Here is a 19,283-nt window from a genome sequence, read left to right as displayed (position 1 = left end):
AAAATAGGTTTGCAAGGTATTTGGCACAAAATTCTGTAAGCAATCTATATCATTCAAATAGTTATCACATCCATTAGACACCTGCTAATGCTTATTTTTGAAAGGAGCCAAAGATGGCACAGGTCTCATTTTCAAACATCTACTTGACTGGCTTGGTCTACTTCATATTATTCTGAAATAATTTTGTGATTATTTTGCTCAGATCTTTCCATTGTATTGCCTCATGCTTTCCCATGTAATCCACGTTAGTAATTCAGATAAGTCCAATGAATCCTAGGTGTAAGTGGGTTCAGCAGCTGCAGTGAAGTGGATTCATCTGTTTTGTGATGAGCTGTATGAATTTGTGCTATGAGAACTGGAATTAAGTTCAGGAAGTAGAAATGAAGCAGCTGCTGGATGCAGAGATGCTGAAGCTCCCGCTTCATAGTTTTAGTGCAAAATTTTTTCGTAGTATAGCTTTTCAGAATGGTTATCCAGATTATAAAGTGCACTAGCTTTCAGATTTAGCATACATACTCTGGTCCTCCTTGATGTGATTCTTTCAGTACTAATTGAAAAAGATAGTTGCTGATATGAAGAATGTCAAGAAAGTGGTTCTGAGCCCCCCCCACCACTTGAAAGTCATCTTCACAGGTGTTTATTGGTGGCTAGAAATTTATTGATGTTCCCTTCTTCTGTGTCTAAAATGTTTTGTGAATAAGTGGCAACTAGAGAACACTGAGTTAGGGCTGAGTTCATTATTTTAGCTAAACGCTGGATTATTAAAGTCTGAAGATCTAGAACAACCTTTTTAAACATCTCTGTCTCCTTTTAGAAGGCTGCATATTAGTCTTGGATTGAGAAATCTTTTAACTTTCACGTGCTATTTGTGTACATCGTAAGGGTGGATAATTGATAAGATGCCTTGTGAGAACCTCAAGAGCACAGATCATCTGTGGTTAGCTAAATCGATGCAGGGAATGGGAATCAATTTGGGTATGTTTTTCCCTGCTGAGAGATTTAGATGCCTTCTGACTCAGGACAGAAGTGTTTTTGAACGTCTGATGTCTTCCTTGATCAAGAAGACTTATTTTCATACGACACCAACTTCTTGGTATGGAGTAGAACAGAATTTCCTTGGTTTTGTTTTTGGTCAAAAAAACAAACCCCTTTCCCCGGTTCTGAAACTTAACACTTGATTAGTTTTGTTATCATTTGTTCTGGCTGGCATGATTACCTTACAGATAGATAATGTTTTATTTGATTTCATGTGCTAGTCACACTAGTCTGACGGCTTGCAGTCTCCTTTTTCTGTTGAAAGGCTGGTGAGGTGCTTGGTCAGATCAGCTCAACATAGTAGCCTGAGGATGCTTTACATCTTGGAATGGATTCTTTGAGCATTGTGGGTGGTTTTTTTTTCTCCTGAAAGAGAAAGGTAAACAATCGCACTTGTGGTTTGGAAGACTGTCACAGGGCTTAAGTCTTAGAATGGAGCAGAAGCAGATGGGAGAGAATCTTTGAAACCACTGTATAGGGATAAAGAACAAATTGCATCAATCAGGCTGAGTGGACTGTCATGGCCTGAACAAAGTCTAGTTGCTGTCCCGGTTGTGCTAGAACTCCAATACAAACCAGAGTAAAACCCAGACAAGTGGTATGCCACAACTGGTATTTCCTGACTTTTCCTCAGTTCCTTTCTCCCTACCTTCCAGAATCCAGGTCTTTTCTTTCTGCAACTTGGCATCTCTCTTGCCTTCGCTTTTTTTTTTTTTTTCCTTACTGTTCTTTTCTTCATCTTCATTTCTGCACTTCTCATTTTCCAAAATTCATGTTTTTCTTCTGTCTATTCTGCCTTCAAGTTCTCACATCATTCTTCTGACAGTCTTTCTCTTCATCTACAGCTTTAAGAACCATGAGTTTCATTTTAATCTTTCTATTTGGAAAATAGAAATGGTGCTCAGGTAGTAAATGATGATTGCAGGCTATCTTGCATTGGTCTCTACTGTTCTGCCTACAGGTTTTATGTCGCATGCTGCATCTTCTTGACTTGGTATTAGGAGGTGTGTGTAACTTGCCATATACTTTGTTATATTTTTATTACAGTTTTATGTAATTGTGAAGATGAAAGACTGTGGTTCAGACAGTTTCTGTACATCTTTCATTGTTGTGTCATAGGTTGGTCAAAGCAGGATTTTTTTCTATTTTCTGTCCTACATGTTTATTTGAATCACGTTAGAAGCTACTGTGTAATTTTATGGAGGAAAATTAAATTATTATGATGGGTTCAGCAATAAAATTGCAGACTATTTTACTTATTTTCTTGGTGACCTGATGCTATTTTTCTTTTAAGAATAACTGTTTCCTTTTTCCAAGTTCTCCAAACCTGTAGTTAGCTTCAGTAAAATTATTCTGAGGAAGTCTGTTACCTGGGTCATATCTGACAGCACAGTGTTTTGCTTGTGGATGAATACTGCTAAAACTTGTTCCAGATAGTGTTTATGTGTGTGTATTGGGGTGTGGGTATGGCAGTGAATTAGCTAGCCCATTCTTGGATCCCCCAAAATACCTGGAGAGGTTGTTTATCTTGTGTTCTTCACAGAAAGTGTAGTACACCATTTGGACTAAATGAAGATTTATGAATCTCACAAGTAACTGGATTGTCCATGGGAGCTTATTCAAAACTAGCCAGGATCCCATCTGTCTTTCAAGAATAAAAGAATAAATTGCATGTAGGAATCTAGTTGAGCCACTGTTCATCCTCATAATGTTTTATGACTCAGGATTGGAATTAACAGCTTCGCTGTCTGAGTTTTCCATATGACTAAATGAGAGTTAAAGCACCTGGAAGAGCTAGGGCACGGAAAAGAGAAAGGTGCTGGTTACGAGGACCAGGATAAATAATGCTAGCTAGACCCTCTTAGTGTCTCAGGAGTTTAGGTATTCCTGCAGTAGATGCCTCTAAGAGTTTGGGACTGGCATCTTATGCAACGTGGGTGTTTTTCCTGGCTTTTTGGGGTGTAGAAGCCTGCAATCTTTCCACAAAAGTTGGCTTGAGAGAACCTCAAAAAACACTCAAAGCTAAAACCTTGGATTTTCTTTTTTTTTATGTATTGCAGTGGAAAGGATATGTACTATTACAGACCGATTATTCCAGGAGTTTGTGGGACAGCTGAAATTTTCAAAACCCTTGACTAACAATATGCACATAATTTCTGAAAGGCAAAAGGAAAACTAACTAATCTCAGGTTTAAATATTGGTCTGTTAATAGACTTGTAACTTCTGAGGCGAAAATAAAAGTTAGTTTTGAGCATGAGTAGAGAAAAACTGAAGAAGCAAGTTAATTTATGAAGATGTTATTTTTTTATGTTTAACAGTGTAATGAAAATGATAAGGGACTAAAAAGCCTCAGAAAAGGACTTCTCGCCATGGGTTGTCAACTCTGTGGTGATGCCACACAAACTTGAAGGGGGTCTTATAATGAAGATTTCTGGGATGAAAAAGACCTCTTTAGTGAAAAGGATCTCTTTGGAACAGCATTGTCTGTCTGTATTTTCTGAGCCTTTCTGATTTTGCTTCCATAAATAGGAAATTAAAAAGTAGGATAGTGGGAGAGGGAGGTACAAATTTGTCCACAGTACATTAATAATTGGTGAAAGGCTGGTGAAGTTTGGAGGCTGCCGCTGAAGTTCTTGTTTTCTGAAACCTTTACCATTAGTTTTATGTTTTAGGCTACACACTCAGAAAGATTGTTTGAATAGATGTATTTAATTGTGGTTAAGTAGGCAACTGCAGTTCAAAGTACTGAGGAATTATGAGTTACCAGTCCAGTGGGTTCATGAATATTTTCCGGTGGTTCAGTTGCCTTTCTACTTAAAAAGACTATTTAAGGATTCTGTTCATAGTTGTTACTAGAAGACAATGACTGGGAGTTTTGGAGACATTTAGTCAAAAGAAGGGTTTTTTTAGATTCCTGTTATTTATCTCAGTAGTGTTTTCCAGGTAGCATGTGGGATCCTCAGAAGTAAATAGGGATTCCTTGCACTAAATGTGTATTAAAAATATTAATTGTCACTGTTAAGGACAGCTTCCAGTATCAAAAAACAAATGAGATGTGAAGAGGTGGAGGGCAAGAATGCAATAAAATCAATATAGTGTATATGAAGTGGTAAGAATGAGCCAGGTGGATTATATTTTCAAATTTCCTTTTGACTTCTGAATCAACTTTCTTTCCTAAATAATTAAATTTCTACACACACGCTGGAATCATCTTAAGGAAATCGAGAAGTCATGCTATGGAATTCCAGAAGTAATTTTTCTTTGCCTATCTCTTACTGAAACTGGTTAGAATATTCCTAAGTCTTTTGAGGTTAAGCATCTGCACAAACCATAACTTTTCTCCACTGCTCCACATCCTATGACCATTATTGGCAGCTACTGTTTTCTTAGCAATTAACTCCTTTAGGGTACATAGAATGATGTTATAAAAGTATTAAAGATCATTTGCAGCATTGTTTTACAAGAGTAAATTTACTGAAAGGCATTAGAACTTTAGTCACCGGTTGACAGAATATCAGTCTTTTTAATTTAGTTTAGCACTCTTCTATTAAAAAATAAATCAAGCAGCCCAAATTGTGCTGAGATGCACTCTGCTGTTCATCATATCTCTTTTCTCTTTTCACAGTCTCAGCTATTTAAATTGAAAATTGTTTTGGAGAGGAGTTCTCTGCTACTAACACACTGGGAATCTCTCCTTGGTTTCTTGGCTTTGCAGGAGGCTTATAAATAAATCTCTCCGTTGAACATCTCAGCCATACCCGACAATGTTGTGCAAGATGTAAAGGCCATAACTGTTTTATTATCCACCCTCTTCATTGCTTCTTATGATGTTCTGTCTAGCCGTGTAGCCAACCCGTTTGGTTTTGATTGTAACTTTTTAAATTTTCCAGGTTACTTTGCATTACTTCTGTGTGTGTTTTCATTTCTCATTATCTCTGCACCATTATCTTCACACTACAGCATTATGTTTTCAGTGCTATGCAGGAAGAAGCCACGTTAGTCTTTCAGAATTATTTTTGGCATTTGTAGTGTAAAATGATACATATTGGAATAATAAAATCCTGGTGTGTCGAGGCAATAAGTTTTATGGTTGTGCTAACATTTCTCTGCAAGATGTTTCATATGTGCATCCCAGCTGTGGTCACATTAGTTCTTTATGAACTGTTCCTGCCATGCATACATTTTAAACTGGGGAAACAATCCATCCTGATGTGGGTTTCAAAGTGGTGAGGTTTAACCAGTGCGTTATGCAACATCAGCATAACTGCATAAATTATGCAGTCCTGTCCACAGGCACCACTGAAAAGAGCCTGCTTCTGTCTTGTTTGCACCCTCACTGTGGGTATGTATACACATCGACGAGATCCGTTAATCCCAGTTCCTTAATCTTTATGGCCCTTTGTTGGACTCTCTCCAATATGTCCATGTCTCTTGTACTGAGGAGCCCAGAACAGGACACAGCACTCAAGGTGTGGCCTCACCAATGCTGAGTAGAGGGAAAGGATCAGCTTGCTTGACTGGCTGGCAACACCCCTCCTAATGCAACCCAGGATAACATTAACCTTCTTTGCTGCAGGGGCACATTTCTGGCCCGGGGTCAACGTGGTGTCCACCAGGACACCCATGTCTCTTTCCTGCCAAGCCGCTTTCCAGTTGTGTGGCCCCCACACATACTGGTGCCTGGCGTTGTTCTGCCCCAGGTGCAGGACTTTGCACTTCCCTTTTGGAACTTCATTAGGTTCTCTGTCAGACCTTTTCTCCAGCCTGTCCAGGTTCCTTCAAATGGCAGCACAACCTGCTGGTCTATCATCTGCTCATCCCAGTTTCATGTCATCTGTAACTGCTGGGGGTGCACTCTACCCCATCGTCCAGATGCAACTGAAGAGTTGCCTTAAAAGAAAACTGCAATAATATTTTTCTAAGTAATAATTTAGAACACAGTTCTGCAAATGTGTATTGAGATTGCTGAGGTGCTCCCTACCATGGGTCATCTCACTGACAGCACTCAAACTGCTTACAAATGCATGTGTCCTGCTTCTGTGAGCACTTAGTTGCCATTTTGTGGTCAAATTTAGGGAAGTGTTGTATATTTCATAAAAGAATTCTCAGGAGATGCTTTGATGCTATTTTTAATCACTAAAACTTGTGCCCTTCACCCAGACTGAAAGTTTCCCATAATTTCTGAACCTATTAAGTAGAAGATGAGGAAAAGTAAGCATGGCCTGACCAATGTGATTGCCTTCTGTGATAAAAGTGTCTGAATCTGTGGACAAGGGGGGAGCAATGGATGGCACTTACCTTCACTTCAGCAAAGCTGTTGATACTATCTCTCAGAATATTCCTGTATCCAAGTTAGGATGTTATGCTCTGATCAGATGGACAGCTGGATAGGTAAAGTGCTGTTTGCATGATTGGGCCTAGAGTGTCATGGTTAATGGGTAGAGTACGATATTCTACTTGGAGGCCAGTGACGAGCAGGTACCTCAGGGATCTGTACTAGGATCTGTCCTGTTTAAATATCATTACCAATGATGTGGAGGAGCTGATGGAGTGCACCCTCATGAAGATTATCAGAGGAGACCAAACTCTGGGGAGAGGGAAACAAGTGGTATGCTTGAGGGCAAGGCTACCTTCTTGGAGGAACATAGATGAGCTGGAAGAATGGGCTGACGAGGAATGGGCTGACAGTGACTTTATGAAGTTCAGCAAGGTCAAATGGCAGGTCTTTCACCTGGGAAGGAAAAGCTTATGATGGCAGAGACTGGGAGTGCCTGGTTGGGGAGCAGCTCAGTGGGAAAAACCCCTGGGGGCCCTGGCGAGCATCAAGCTGAACATGAGCCTGCAGTGGCCCTGGCAGCAATGAGGGCCAACAGCATCCTGGGCTGTGTCAGCAGGAGAATGGCATGCTGATGGAAGGCAGAAATTGTCCCTTTCTATTCAATATGCAAGTCTTGGGCCCCCAGTAAAAGAAAAATATTGATAAGGTGGAGCGAGGTCCATCAGGATGGTTGAGGGCTGGAGTCCTTGCCCTTAGGTGGGTGGGCACAGTCTAAAGAATATAAATGGGGCAGGAAGACTGTTACTTTATTTATAGTCTTTCTTATTAAAAGGAGATGCTTAGCCAGATCCATTGCTTGGAAAATGTCCTTCCATATCGGAGGAAGTTGGGATGAAAACCCTTTGCAGGAACTTCACTTGAGATTAGAGACAGTAAAGCCTCAGCTGCTTAATGCAGTGCTATTTGAGGTGTAAGGACCATGCTTCTTCCTGGGAACTGTTATATTCTGCCATTCTGCCAGGCTGTGTAGGTTTGAACAGGAGCACAGTAGTAAATTGTTTAAGTGAAGCTGATAAGAGAAGTGGGAATTAGTATTTGGATATCATTTATTTTTAGACAACTCGGATATTATTTATACTGTGTCAGAACAAGTTGTGAATGATGACTTCTTAGCAAAGTATTTCTGTTGCTTTGACATGCTGGATTTGAGCTATTCATCTCAGTCTTCAGAGAGATTTTTATTTGTTTTGGTCTTGATCTTCTGAGAGATCAATGTAATATTTGCATTTTGGTTGGCAACAAAGGAAATAAATATATAGACATATGCATCTGCATACAGATAGCTAGATATGCATATTAAAACTGACAAAGTGCAGAGAAGTCTTCAGGTAACTTATTTGAAAGCTTGGTTGGCTCCTTAACAATTAATCAACAGGAACACTTTGAGTGCACTCCTTGTAAGAAAAAAAAAAAAAAGTTTTTTTTTAAAAAAAAATCAGAATTCTATCTATTATGGTAATTTTTTCTCTTTCCTGCGTGGTCAGAGTTGTCAGAGAATTGTCTGAAAATAAGTTTTGAGTATTTTTGCAAGCCTGTTGCCTTGTTTCCTCACTCCAGCTCATCTAGTAGAAATACAAAATTCCTCTACAGAATTGACAGGTTGATTTCTTGACCACCAGCTCAGATGTAGCTGGAAACCTTGGAAGTGATTTTATTCATAACCTTTCTGACAACAGGAACAGGGCTCACCAACTCCAGCAACAGGTGATGCACATGTATGGGCTTAAGAATGCTTAAAGGGAAAAGAAGTGTTCACTGTCTTTGGATCAGTTGAGTTACGGAGATTTATGCACTGTGTATACCTATCTATATGTATCTAGAATTATATCAAAGGGTGAACCTTACAAATTTATTACAAATCTCTGCTTTGTTTGGCATATCAATGTGATTTCATTTGAAGTCTTAAAATCCAAATTCCTTGGGACACAAACATACCGATAATGTTGCCTTTACTGTATCATGTAGGTTTTTTTCTACGGAGAACAGTATTTATAATATAAAATCTTCATACATTAGACTTATTCTTAAACGTCATGTTAAAGGAAGGTCAAAGGTCAGAGATATGACAGACAGCTGGCTATAAATAAAAGTATGTTTAAATTTCTTTCTTTCTTTCCCCATCCTGCTGTTGGCATCCCTTCCTGCTTCTGCCTTTGCCACTGTCAAAAATGCAGTCCAACTTTTCCCTGAGTTCCAGATTGTTTGTTTGTTCCTTCCCCCTCCTTTGAGCTATGAATAGGTTTTTCATGTGACTATATTGTTCTAATACTATGGAGTTGGTAAATGTATCAGCCATGTAGAAGTTCAGCAAGACTGACCTTTCAGGGAGAACAGATTTAAAGTGGCTGTGTAAAATTAACTTAAGTTCTCTTCTGGGAGCTTTACTCCTTATTAGAAATCACTATTTGAATGTAAGTAATAACTTTCAAAGAGCTCAGTGGACAGTATGACAGCTGTCTACAACATGCTACACCTCGGTACATGTTTTGATAGTTTATTTCATGAAGCATTAATTGTTTGGTTTCAGGTAAACAGCTCATTAGGCAGCAAATACATTTCTCATACTTCTCAATTTTTCTACATTTTTCTTCATTACTATGATAGTTGGAGTTGTACTGCATTATACATTTAGATCTTTGTTTATTTTCTCTAATAGCTGGTCTTTGATTTGAAATTAATTGGAAAGGCGGTTAGACTAAAATCTTCTGGGGTTTGGTTTTTGGGGGTTTTGTTTGTTTTCATCTTTCGCTCCAGAGGAGGCAGGTATATGTGTCTGTGAGTTTTACATATGTATAGACACAGTGGCAGAGGAGGGTTGTGCAGCAGGACAGCCTTTCTTATCACCCTAATGTGCTAAAGTCGCATGCTGTGTTGAGCACAAGTGGAGGGCTCTTCTCTGTTTCCTGTAGTGTTGACTCCTACAGACCATATTTTGCTCCTCTTTGTTAGAAACCAGAATCAATGGTTTTTCATCTTTGTGCTCTTTGCGGTCTGGGAGCCCTAATGGATCTGCTTGTCCTTGCCATGTCAATTGGTTTTTGCAGATCCTTTTGCTTTGGGGAAACTCATTCAGCATTTCTGAAGCTGGCAGTAGGTCCCAGCTCAGTCTCAGCCACAGCCTGTCGCAGCAGCCTCGGCCGTGCCATCTGCAGTCAATGAATTCCAGGCTTGTAGGTCAGAAAGCACAAACTTCGGCTGCATCAGCTGAACAAGCAGTCAGTTGTGGATTAAAAGCCTCTGTTTTGGTTAGCAGGAAGACAAAGATTTGTGCTCTGCTAATGGGGATCAGTTAAAATGATTGGCAACTTCTTAGTTATTTGTGTCAAGTTAAAAGAAACTGGATTCCTTTTTCATTCCTTTCTGCTCATCAGCATACTTGTCTATTAGAGAACTGCTTCTGCTTTTTCATTTTATTGTTTGAAAAGTTTTTGTTAAAGGTTTTTCTCCAATGGCCTTCCTAAGTGACAGAATGACGTGGTTTTCTTTCTGAATAGTTTTATCTTTGATCTACAGGCGTTGTTGCCAGTGTTCAGTTAGGATTCTCTGCTGTATGATTGCAATACTGTGATATGTTTCTTATAGTTAGAGTAGCCTTGTGAATCTTACCAGAATGAGTGTAAGGCTGTGTTATTACCCGTAGTTGAGAAATCTTAGTCATGCTTTGGACTGTCAAGCTGTGTGTGATGTAACAGTGTTTTTTAATGTCATTTGTTTGTCTCTGCATCTTGATTTTACCGATAAATGAGTTTCAGTCAACTTTTGGAAGTGTAGTGTAGACATCATGATATACTGGTAGATTCGAAGGCTCTCTTTCATTTTCCTTCGCTGGGAATTTAGTACTATTGAAAACCACACCAAATGATGTTATTTTATTTTCTTTTAATTCAGATTAGTTATTGAATATTTTTTATTAAATGCTAAGAATTATTTTTGCTGCTGGGTTGGAGCTTTAAAGAGTGCATACTATTCCTAGCTTTTACTGCTTCTTAGTAGAAGGTAGTTGTTCTGGGCAACTGATAGTTATAATTTGCAAACTAGATCATGATCATTAGGAAGTTACAGGGCTTTCTCATGTCCAGGCTATTGGGACACATTCTATTCCTCTTCCCTTCCATTCCTTCTCTTGCCACCCTAGTTAAAAAAAGGTGCTTGAGGATCTATTTGGTTTTCCAGAGATCCCACAACTTTAATAAGGCTCTGGGATGTCTGGAAATAGGGCACATAATAACTGCATTTAAGATAGTCGGTGTATCACATGCACAAACAATTCATTGTATCTGCAATGTGTCATCCTATGGATCTGCACGTGCTGAGTAAAGGTAATCCTCAGCGATTCATCTGGCCGGTTATGTTATATATTTTTCTGTGGGAAGCGCTGAATAGAAATCCGGAATCTTATTTGTATCCCTATGCCTATGATGTTCAGTACCAAGAATGCTGCTGTGTGATTTCCTTTGTTATTGAAACATTAAAAGGAAAGTAGAACTAATGGATTGGGGAAAGTAGCCTCCCTCAGATTTTACAATTTCTAAGCACAAGTGCATTAAAGTTGATCTAAAAATTAAAAAGAAAACATGTTTTTCAAGGCATTTATTGAAACTTTACCAAGTCTGAATTTTTTTTTGGTCTGGGTTTTTTTTATTTTAAGCTTCCATATTCTGATTGGCTTTCAGTAAAGGCACATATCTATTAATGTTTATTTTTATACAATGTTATAATTGTATCATTCATGCTTAGTGCAAATTGGGATATAATACAAATACAACTTCAGTACTTTTGCCAGCTGCTTTAAAATTATTTTAGAAAGCTAGTTTTTCAATTATGCAAGAAATCTTTACAGTCTCTAAAGAGCACAATTAAAAGTATGCCAAAATTTAAATGTGAAAGTGAACATCAAAATAATTCCTTTTCTTTAAGAGATGGAAAATCTTTTTATTCTGAGAAGAAGATTTTCTTAAAGAAATTAGGCAACTTGCCATTGTGACACAATAACAGCCATTTATAATAAAACTCTGACTTTGATAATTTATGTAAAGGCAGTTGCTGTTAGTTAAGCAGCTGGTTACACTGGAAGTAGCACTGTTGCTATGTGTGGAAAATAATAGTGTAAACCACAGTTTACCGTTGAACTCATTTTGGTTTAATTCTGCTTTCTCCTAAGTAAGGGCATAGCATGTTATTGGTAGTGTCAGCACTTAAGATTTCAAAGCTCTTGGAAGCGTCAGACTTGTGTTGTTTTCTTCTGTCATCAGTGCCTGTAGGAGAGGAGAAAGCAGCCAACATGATGAATTGAGAGTTGAACAGAAAAGTGATTATAGAAACTCTTGGATAAAGAGTGTGGTCAGGGAAGCTGAAAATAATTTGCTCAGATGCTTCACTGCAAAAAGGCTGGGCTGCCATTCAGAAAACCTTCAGAGTGCAATCTGAAAGCATTCGTCATGCAAAGGCATTAATGTTTTTTTGGTTTGGTTGTTTTTTTTTTTTTTTTTACATTTCATTATCAGGGTGATCGTGCCACTAGCCTTTTGCTCTGACACAACATCAGTTGTCATCCTGTCATCCTTGTGGATGACACCGATGTAAAACAGTCCTGACAATGAAATTGAGGTGGAAAAGCATAGTCATTGCTGGTTTCTGGTTTTGTTTTAGCGTTAATGTAGTAGCTGAAAGCCCTAGAGTCTTTTCTGGAATGACTGGATACTGCACAGGTGACAGTGATGTGCCATCACCTGGGTCTCAGCTGCCTTCCAGAGGGAGAGGGCACTGCTGAAGCTTTCTGTGAGCGAAGCTTGATCTGCCTCTGATCTCTGAATCTGTCTCTGGGGTGGTGTTTGCTGCTTTGCGCTAACTGCACACTGCTGCAGGATAAATCAGATTATCTCCTTCAAGAGGTTTACCTGTGGCCCCTTTTACTGTGGCCCCAGTGATGGGCTGGGAATAGGAGGTTTTGGGTAGGGTAGGACCTCTACCTTTTGGGAGCAACCAGGGTTGCATCAGCTGTGAAAGGGTAGAGTGAGTGTGACACAAAGGGGAGCCATGCCCTCTAAATGCCTGGATGTTGCCTCTGACTTTCCTCTGTGGTCTGTTTCTAAAGATAGCAAAAAAAAGTTTCTGTTTTCATTTAATATGAGATAGGAGATACCTACAGAATCTCTCAGCATCCTCAGAAGTCTCTCTGGACTTTTAAAGATCAGCAAACAACTTCTGTTTGTGGATGTAAAAAAGGAACGTTTTTATCAGTGCCAATCTCCTAAGCTGCACCCTATTTTTTTGAAGGTGCGTTTTTAAAAGTACTGTATGTGAGCTGCAGAATGTGCATGTTTCAAAATTTTAATCTCTTACTGAAGTAAGAAGCATAAAGACTGGGATTTTGGAAGACAGAGTTGGGGATGTTGGAGAAATGGAGGATAATCAAGACCTTATAGAAATGCAACAAGTCTATGATTGAGGGCACAAAAATACATCAGTCCGTGAAAGGCCAGCCTTTTCTCTAGCTACTCCAAATGATAAAAAAAAAAAAACAAAAAAAACCAAAAAAACAACAAACAAAACCACTCCAATTATCCACTTTATTAAAAGGTGATAAAATGGTAGGATTCTATGCTGGCCAATTTGTTACACTGTGGAGATTTAACCACTGTCTTCTCCAGTTTTACGCCAGTGGGATTTCCTGTTAAGTTTGAAGGGTGAGGACCCCATTGCTGGATTTTACCATGGAGCATGTATTTGGACTGTAAATGCTCTTCTGAATGTTGGGCTTTTGTTATCCTGGAGGTTGAATGCTTGCCTCATTTGATTTGACAGGGGCTAATGTTTACAGTATATTTTAAAAATGAAGTTAATGTTTTAGAGAAACCTACTCCAGCAGGTCCATATCTTTCTTATGTTGGGGACTCCAGAGCTGGTGTACTCCAGGTGGGGTCTCAAGAGAGTGGAGTAGAGGGGCAGAATCACCTCCTTTGACCTGCTGGCCACACTTCTGATGCAGCACAGGATACGGTTGGCCACCTGGGCTGCGATTGCACACTGCTGGCTCATGTTGAGCTTCTCCTCAATCAGCACCCCCAGGTCCTTCTCCTCAGGGCTACTCTCCAGCCATTCCCCGCCCAGCCTGTATTTGTGCTTGGGATTGCCCCGATCCAGATGTAGGACCTTGCACTTGGCCTTGTTGAACTGCATGAGGCTGGCTTGGGCCCACCTCTCCAGCCTGTCCAGGTCCCTCTGGATGGCATCCCACCCCTCCAGCGTGTTTACCTCATGAAAGAGCTTGGTATCATCATCAGACTTGCTGAGGGTGCACTCAACCCCACTGTCCATGTCGCTGACAAAGATGTTGAACAGTACAGGTCCCAGTACCGTACTGGTACTGAAGAGCATTGATATTCTGAAAATAATCATTAAGAATGTCCTCTGTGCCCTATAGATTGTAGAGCAGTTACTTTTGAAATTTTCTTTTTTAACTGGTTAACCATTTCACTTTCAGGAAATAAGATTGAATTTCCACATGAAGACAGAGAAATTAAATTAGTTAGCCATTCTAGAACACTACTGATGTAGGAAAAGGTTGGACTTTTTCATCATGGGCTATGACTTTCCTCTAAGCTATGTAATCCGAATCATTTTTATATGGTAATACATATTTTAAAAAGTTGTTTAAGAAAATCATATTGGTTGCTATTGGGTGCTTTTATTACTGGATAGTACTGTTATCTGTAAGACAGAGAAGATAATATAATAATTAAAATGAAGAGGGCATACAGAGACCCAATGTGTCTGATGAACCAAGGTATCTTTCTACAAGTAGTTGATTAATCTTTTACCTTATGGAGCGTTTTTTCAACAAAAAACCCCAAACAAACAAACATCCCCCCCCCCCCCCCCCCCCCAAACTGTGTCCCAAATAAGTTAGAAAGAACTATCTATAGAACTATGAAAAAATTAGCAAGGAAGAAGCAAGTAGGGAGAAATAACTTAGAAATATGCACTCAGCAATTTGTAATGAAGTACTCACAAAACAAGTTGATATAGTTGAGAAGTAAGGCATTAGTGCTGCATTGACTTCACCTGTGTGTCATGTAAAGACAGTACTAGTGAATGGAAACAGTAAAGTCACTGAGGTTCTGCGGAGTCTGATTTTTTTTTAACCAGTTTTTTAATATTTCTATCAAAGATATGGAAAACATTTAAAACTGTTACTGATAAGTTAGAGGTAACAAACAGCTGGAGAAATAGATAAAATAGACAGTCACTGATAGAGAGAGTATAGGTTCATTAACTGAGCTAGGTTCAGGCACACAGGGTATTTTTCAGCATATCCAAATATAATTTTGTATCTTGAAATAATAAATGCACACTATATTTCTGTCTTTATTTCAAGAAGCAGTTATCCTTTCCCAAGAACAGGAAAATGCAGTCGTCAGTTGAAACTGGACTCATATTGTTATGCTTTGGCCAAAATGCCTCATACATCCAAGAGCTTGCAGTATCGAGGTTACATTATCTCCCTATTCAGTGGTGTTCTGAAAAAGGCTGGAATGCTGGTTCCAGATGGGTGTACTTCAAGAAGGACATTGAAAACTGGAGATGATTCATGGTAGGGTCGTAAGACTGATGAAGGAATTGGAAGTGTGCTGTATGGTGAAAGCTTTAGAGCTCAGTCTACTTAGTTTAGCAAAAGTGTGGTTAAGAGACCATTTGATCACAATCTTAATGTATTCATGTGGGGAGCAGAAATGTGATAATAGCTAGCTTCTCCATTGAGCAAACAGAAGTAAAATATGAACCAACAGCTTGAAGTTGAAGTCAGCCAAATTAGTTTGGAAATAAGGTGCAAAATTTTAACAGGGAAGGCAGTTAAACACTGGAACAACTTAACCACTAGTTGGGATGCATTCGCAAATGCTGGAAATACTGTAACTAAGATTGCATATCTTTCTGAAAGACTCACTGTAGCTTAGGAACAAGTATTAAATGTGAAGTAGAAATTGATGCAGGGGAGCCTGTAATATTCGGAAATCGCAATACTCGCCTCCTTCCTAAAAGTCCAGAACTCTCTTTGCAGCGCAGTATAATGGTTAATTTCTGCTAATTTGGATTCTGGTTTAACCATTAGGAGAAATTTTAAGGTATTTCTAAATGGCATAAGTGTGGTGCAGGTATCCGTGCTGGCCCTGATCAAGCTACAATAGGTACTAAAAGCACCAAAGCTATGCTAGTGTGGTTTCCCACCAGGGGTGATATGTAGTACTATTTAGCAGGGCTGGCATGCTTGTATGCAGTGCTTGGTGATCACAGCTGCTTGCTCGCTCTTTAACAGGCTCCTACACGCAAGGAATCCTTAAAGCCCTTGGGAATAGCATGTTAAAAAAAAAAAAAAAAAAAAGGATTTCTCATATCATAGAATGGTTTAGGTTGGAAGGGACCTTGAAGATCATAGAGTTCCAACCTCCCTGCCATAGGCAGGGACACCTCCCACTAGACCAGGTTGCCCAAGGCCACGTCCAGCCTGGCCTTGAATGCCTCCAGGGATGGGGCATCTACAACTTCTCTGGGCAACCTCTTCCAGGGCCTTACCACCCTCAAAGTGAAAAACTTCTTCCTAATATCTAATCTAAACCTGCCCTCTTCCAGTTTAAAGCCATTCCCCCTCATCCTATCGCTACATGCCCTAGTAAAAAGTCCTTCCCCAGCTCTCCTGTAGGCCCCCTTTAGGTACTGGAAGGCCGCAATAAGATCTCCCCGTAGCCTTCTCTTCTCCAGGCTGAACAGCCCCAACTCTTTCGGCCTCTCCTCATAGGAGAGGTGCTCCAGCCCTCGGATCATCCTCGTGACCCTCCTCTGGACGTGCTCCAACAGGTTGGAGAAGCAGGTTTCCAAAATGCCATCTTTTTTTCTTTTTCTTTGATTTACATGGGTCCAATTTGAGAACAGATAAAGTCATGCAAGAAAAGCTACCAGTTACTTAGATCAAGAAACCATATTGGACTCGGGAAACCTGCGATGTGAAAATACTTGGAGGCTGAGAAATAGCGAAGGAATGCATTAAAGGCCCTGTTCTTACTCTTTCCTAAACATCAAACTGTCTCCATTGTGGAGAGAGGATACTGGGCTGCTGGATTTTCTTATATGTGCTCTAACAGTGTCTGTTTCATACTATTAAATTCTGTGAAACCGAATCTGTAACTTTAATGATAGCTTGTGATGTTTCAAAGTATGAATGTCTCAGAGCAAATAGACGCAAAAGAAATTTTGTTTAAAATGAAAGTAAGAGGATTTTCAAAAACACCTGTAAAATTGATTACTTGTATCAGTTTTACAATAGCAACTTAAAACTGATTGTGTCAGTTTTATCATATCAACTTAAAACTGGACTGTACACTTTGTTTGTTGAGCTGTCATTTTGATGTATTGGGCAGATTTATAGTGCAGTTAATGCCTCAGCTCTTTAGATATGAGTTTCCAGTGCTGGCAAAAGAAATTCAAGAAATCAGCCTGCATAACTGTGGATTGCTTTCCAACTGTTGAAATGCCTTTTCCTTTCTTGTTTAGCTCTGAATGTTGTCAAACCACTTCATATTACAGTATATGGATCATCTTGTTTATAGGGCTGTGACTTGCCAGTCCATCTGTGGATGAGCTCCTTAAAGCTGTTGATTGAGTCATTCCTAGAAAAGCAAAAGAATTAGTAAAGTACTTGAATTAGAAAGAAAACTAAAATTAAGGCATTGCCTTTATGTATTCTATTATGCAGACAACACGGAGCTGCCCAACTGGAGAATGTGCTGGTGTAGACATTAAATTGAAGATCAAAGCATTAAGAAAGTTTGACCTGATAGCTAGCACTGTTCTGGGCTCTTCCACTTGATGACTAATGGTGCACCAGCAGTACACTACGTACTTATCTTAAAAATCAGGCTGTAACTGTTCTTGAAAGATTAACATACTCATTATTCTCTTTTTTTTTTTCTGATGTACATCTCTAGAAGTTCACAAAACTTTTTTATGCATGTTACGAAATTATAAAATGTTTATTATGAAAAGTGAGACTTTGCTGCCATATTTCTGACCAAAGGTATCTGATACTGTTTGATTCTTGGCAATTTAGTATGTAGTTTCAATAAACTTCAAGATATTTGGGTGTGGTGAAGCTTTATACTCCCATCAGATTAAAGATATTTTGCTTTCATTGTTGTGTTTCACATTGAACCCAGTTTGTTTTTTTGGATTAAAAGATGCTTATATTATCTTCTTTATATGTTGTGCTATGTAATTATTTATGAAGTGGATCACATAAAACCAGCACAAACATTGAGATTTAGAATTAGAAAATGTTGCTTGTAATTGCCATGTAAAACTTAAATCAGCGGCATTGATTCTCATGATTATTTTCTTGCTGAAATTTTTATTTAACAGTTTTACTTTCTGAATAGCTATGTTTCATGACTTTACCTAGGACCTGGTTGTGCAGAAGTATGTAGCAGTGAAGGATTTCTTTACATGTGTGTCTTTTTAGTATATTCAGGATCCAAATTTTTCCTGACTTCTTGTTAAAATCCTTATTCTCCTTCAAAAATGTTACAGTTTGCATTGATAGGGTAAATTCATATTCAGTGGAATCAATTTTTATTCTTGATATTTGCTTAAAATTAAGTACAAGATGTAAACGCTTTTATGGTAAGTGTAATAACATCCTATTAATTACTCAGTTTAGACTTTGAGGATGATTTTTCTTTCAGTGAAAATGCAAGAGGGGGAAAGTAACTATATTCTAACACTGCTAATAATGTTTCATATTTCATATATTCCACAACTAGCACAAGTATGAAATCACAAGAGCTGCAATTTGATTACATTTTTGGGGTTTGTTTTTCCTTTTCAGTCGGTGGCGAAGACTGGGCGATTGCTGATTAGCCACGAGGCTCCCTTGACAGGAGGATTTGCGTCTGAAATCAGTTCGACAGTTCAGGTACCCAGTTTATTTGTATTTAAGTGTTCTGCATGGCTGAATATGTTTACCTATAGAAAGAATATTTATTAGTACTTTAAATGTTGAGTTTTTCATATTTTAAAAAGTTACTCTTTTTTACATTTTTATTAAATCTCCGTTTTATGGGTGCTTGTGGTACTTCATCTGAACAGCTGAGAAAACCATGTGCCTACAAGGCACTGTGCATAGCATCAGTTAAGCTAGAAAGATCTAGCTTTCACTGAAAAGCAGGGAGAACGTGCTGTCAGATGCAAAGGAAAAAATCTGTATGTATGGTCTATTTTTAATATACTTTTTCTTACCTTTCTCATATTTCTTAGCCCCCAAACTTCTTAAAAATACATTCTAGGAATGTTGAAATCAGACACACAAAAAACACGCAGGTGCAGTACAGTATAATGTGGTGTTAAACATAGTGTTCAGAGATCTCATTAGGAAAGCAATCTATGAAAGTGGTTCCTGTATAGTTGTGGTGATGCTCACATATGTGTGGAGCTTGTCTGCACAGAACAGCTTTGGAAGATTGAGATGTGCACCGGTAGCATTCGTCTGCAGCATTAGGCTTTAACTTTTTCTGACATGTTTTATATCTATACCTGCATACAGATTTTCCCCATAACTTGATTTCTTTCCTATGCACATCAGTGATACTGGTTTATAGATACATCTAAACTAATTGTGTCCATCACTGGCAGATTACCATTTTCTGATTATTATATTTAAGAATCTTAGAGTAGTTAAATTATAGAACTAAAGAGAAACGGGATTCTAAAATTCAGAAAATGTAAGCCATACAGGCAGTAGTTAAAGCTTGGGAATTAATCTTTTTATAGGAAAGAATGGAGTTAATTGTTCTGGGGATGTAATTTTGAATTAAATATGCATAAGGAGTCAGAAAACTGTTTCTTGATCTTTGTGATGCA

The 19,283-nt window shown here is 38.7% G+C and overlaps 1 protein-coding gene across 2 annotated transcripts in view; it reads left to right on the top strand.

Moving 5' to 3' along the window:
- The window catches only part of BCKDHB (branched chain keto acid dehydrogenase E1 subunit beta), a 138,019-nt gene that overhangs the window by 65,359 nt on the left and 53,377 nt on the right, over positions 1 to 19,283 (top strand). For both annotated transcript variants that reach the window (XM_082481006.1, XM_082481005.1), the window contains exon 9: positions 18,253 to 18,339. In XM_082481006.1, the coding sequence (XP_082337132.1) occupies positions 18,253 to 18,339 (87 nt within the window). The remainder of the gene's footprint in view (positions 1 to 18,252; positions 18,340 to 19,283) is intronic.

This window comes from Vanellus vanellus, assembly GCF_965231255.1.
Source record: "Vanellus vanellus genome assembly, chromosome: 3".
Classification (NCBI taxonomy): Eukaryota; Metazoa; Chordata; class Aves; order Charadriiformes; family Charadriidae; genus Vanellus; species Vanellus vanellus.
This window is presented reverse-complemented; position numbering and strand designations above follow the sequence as displayed.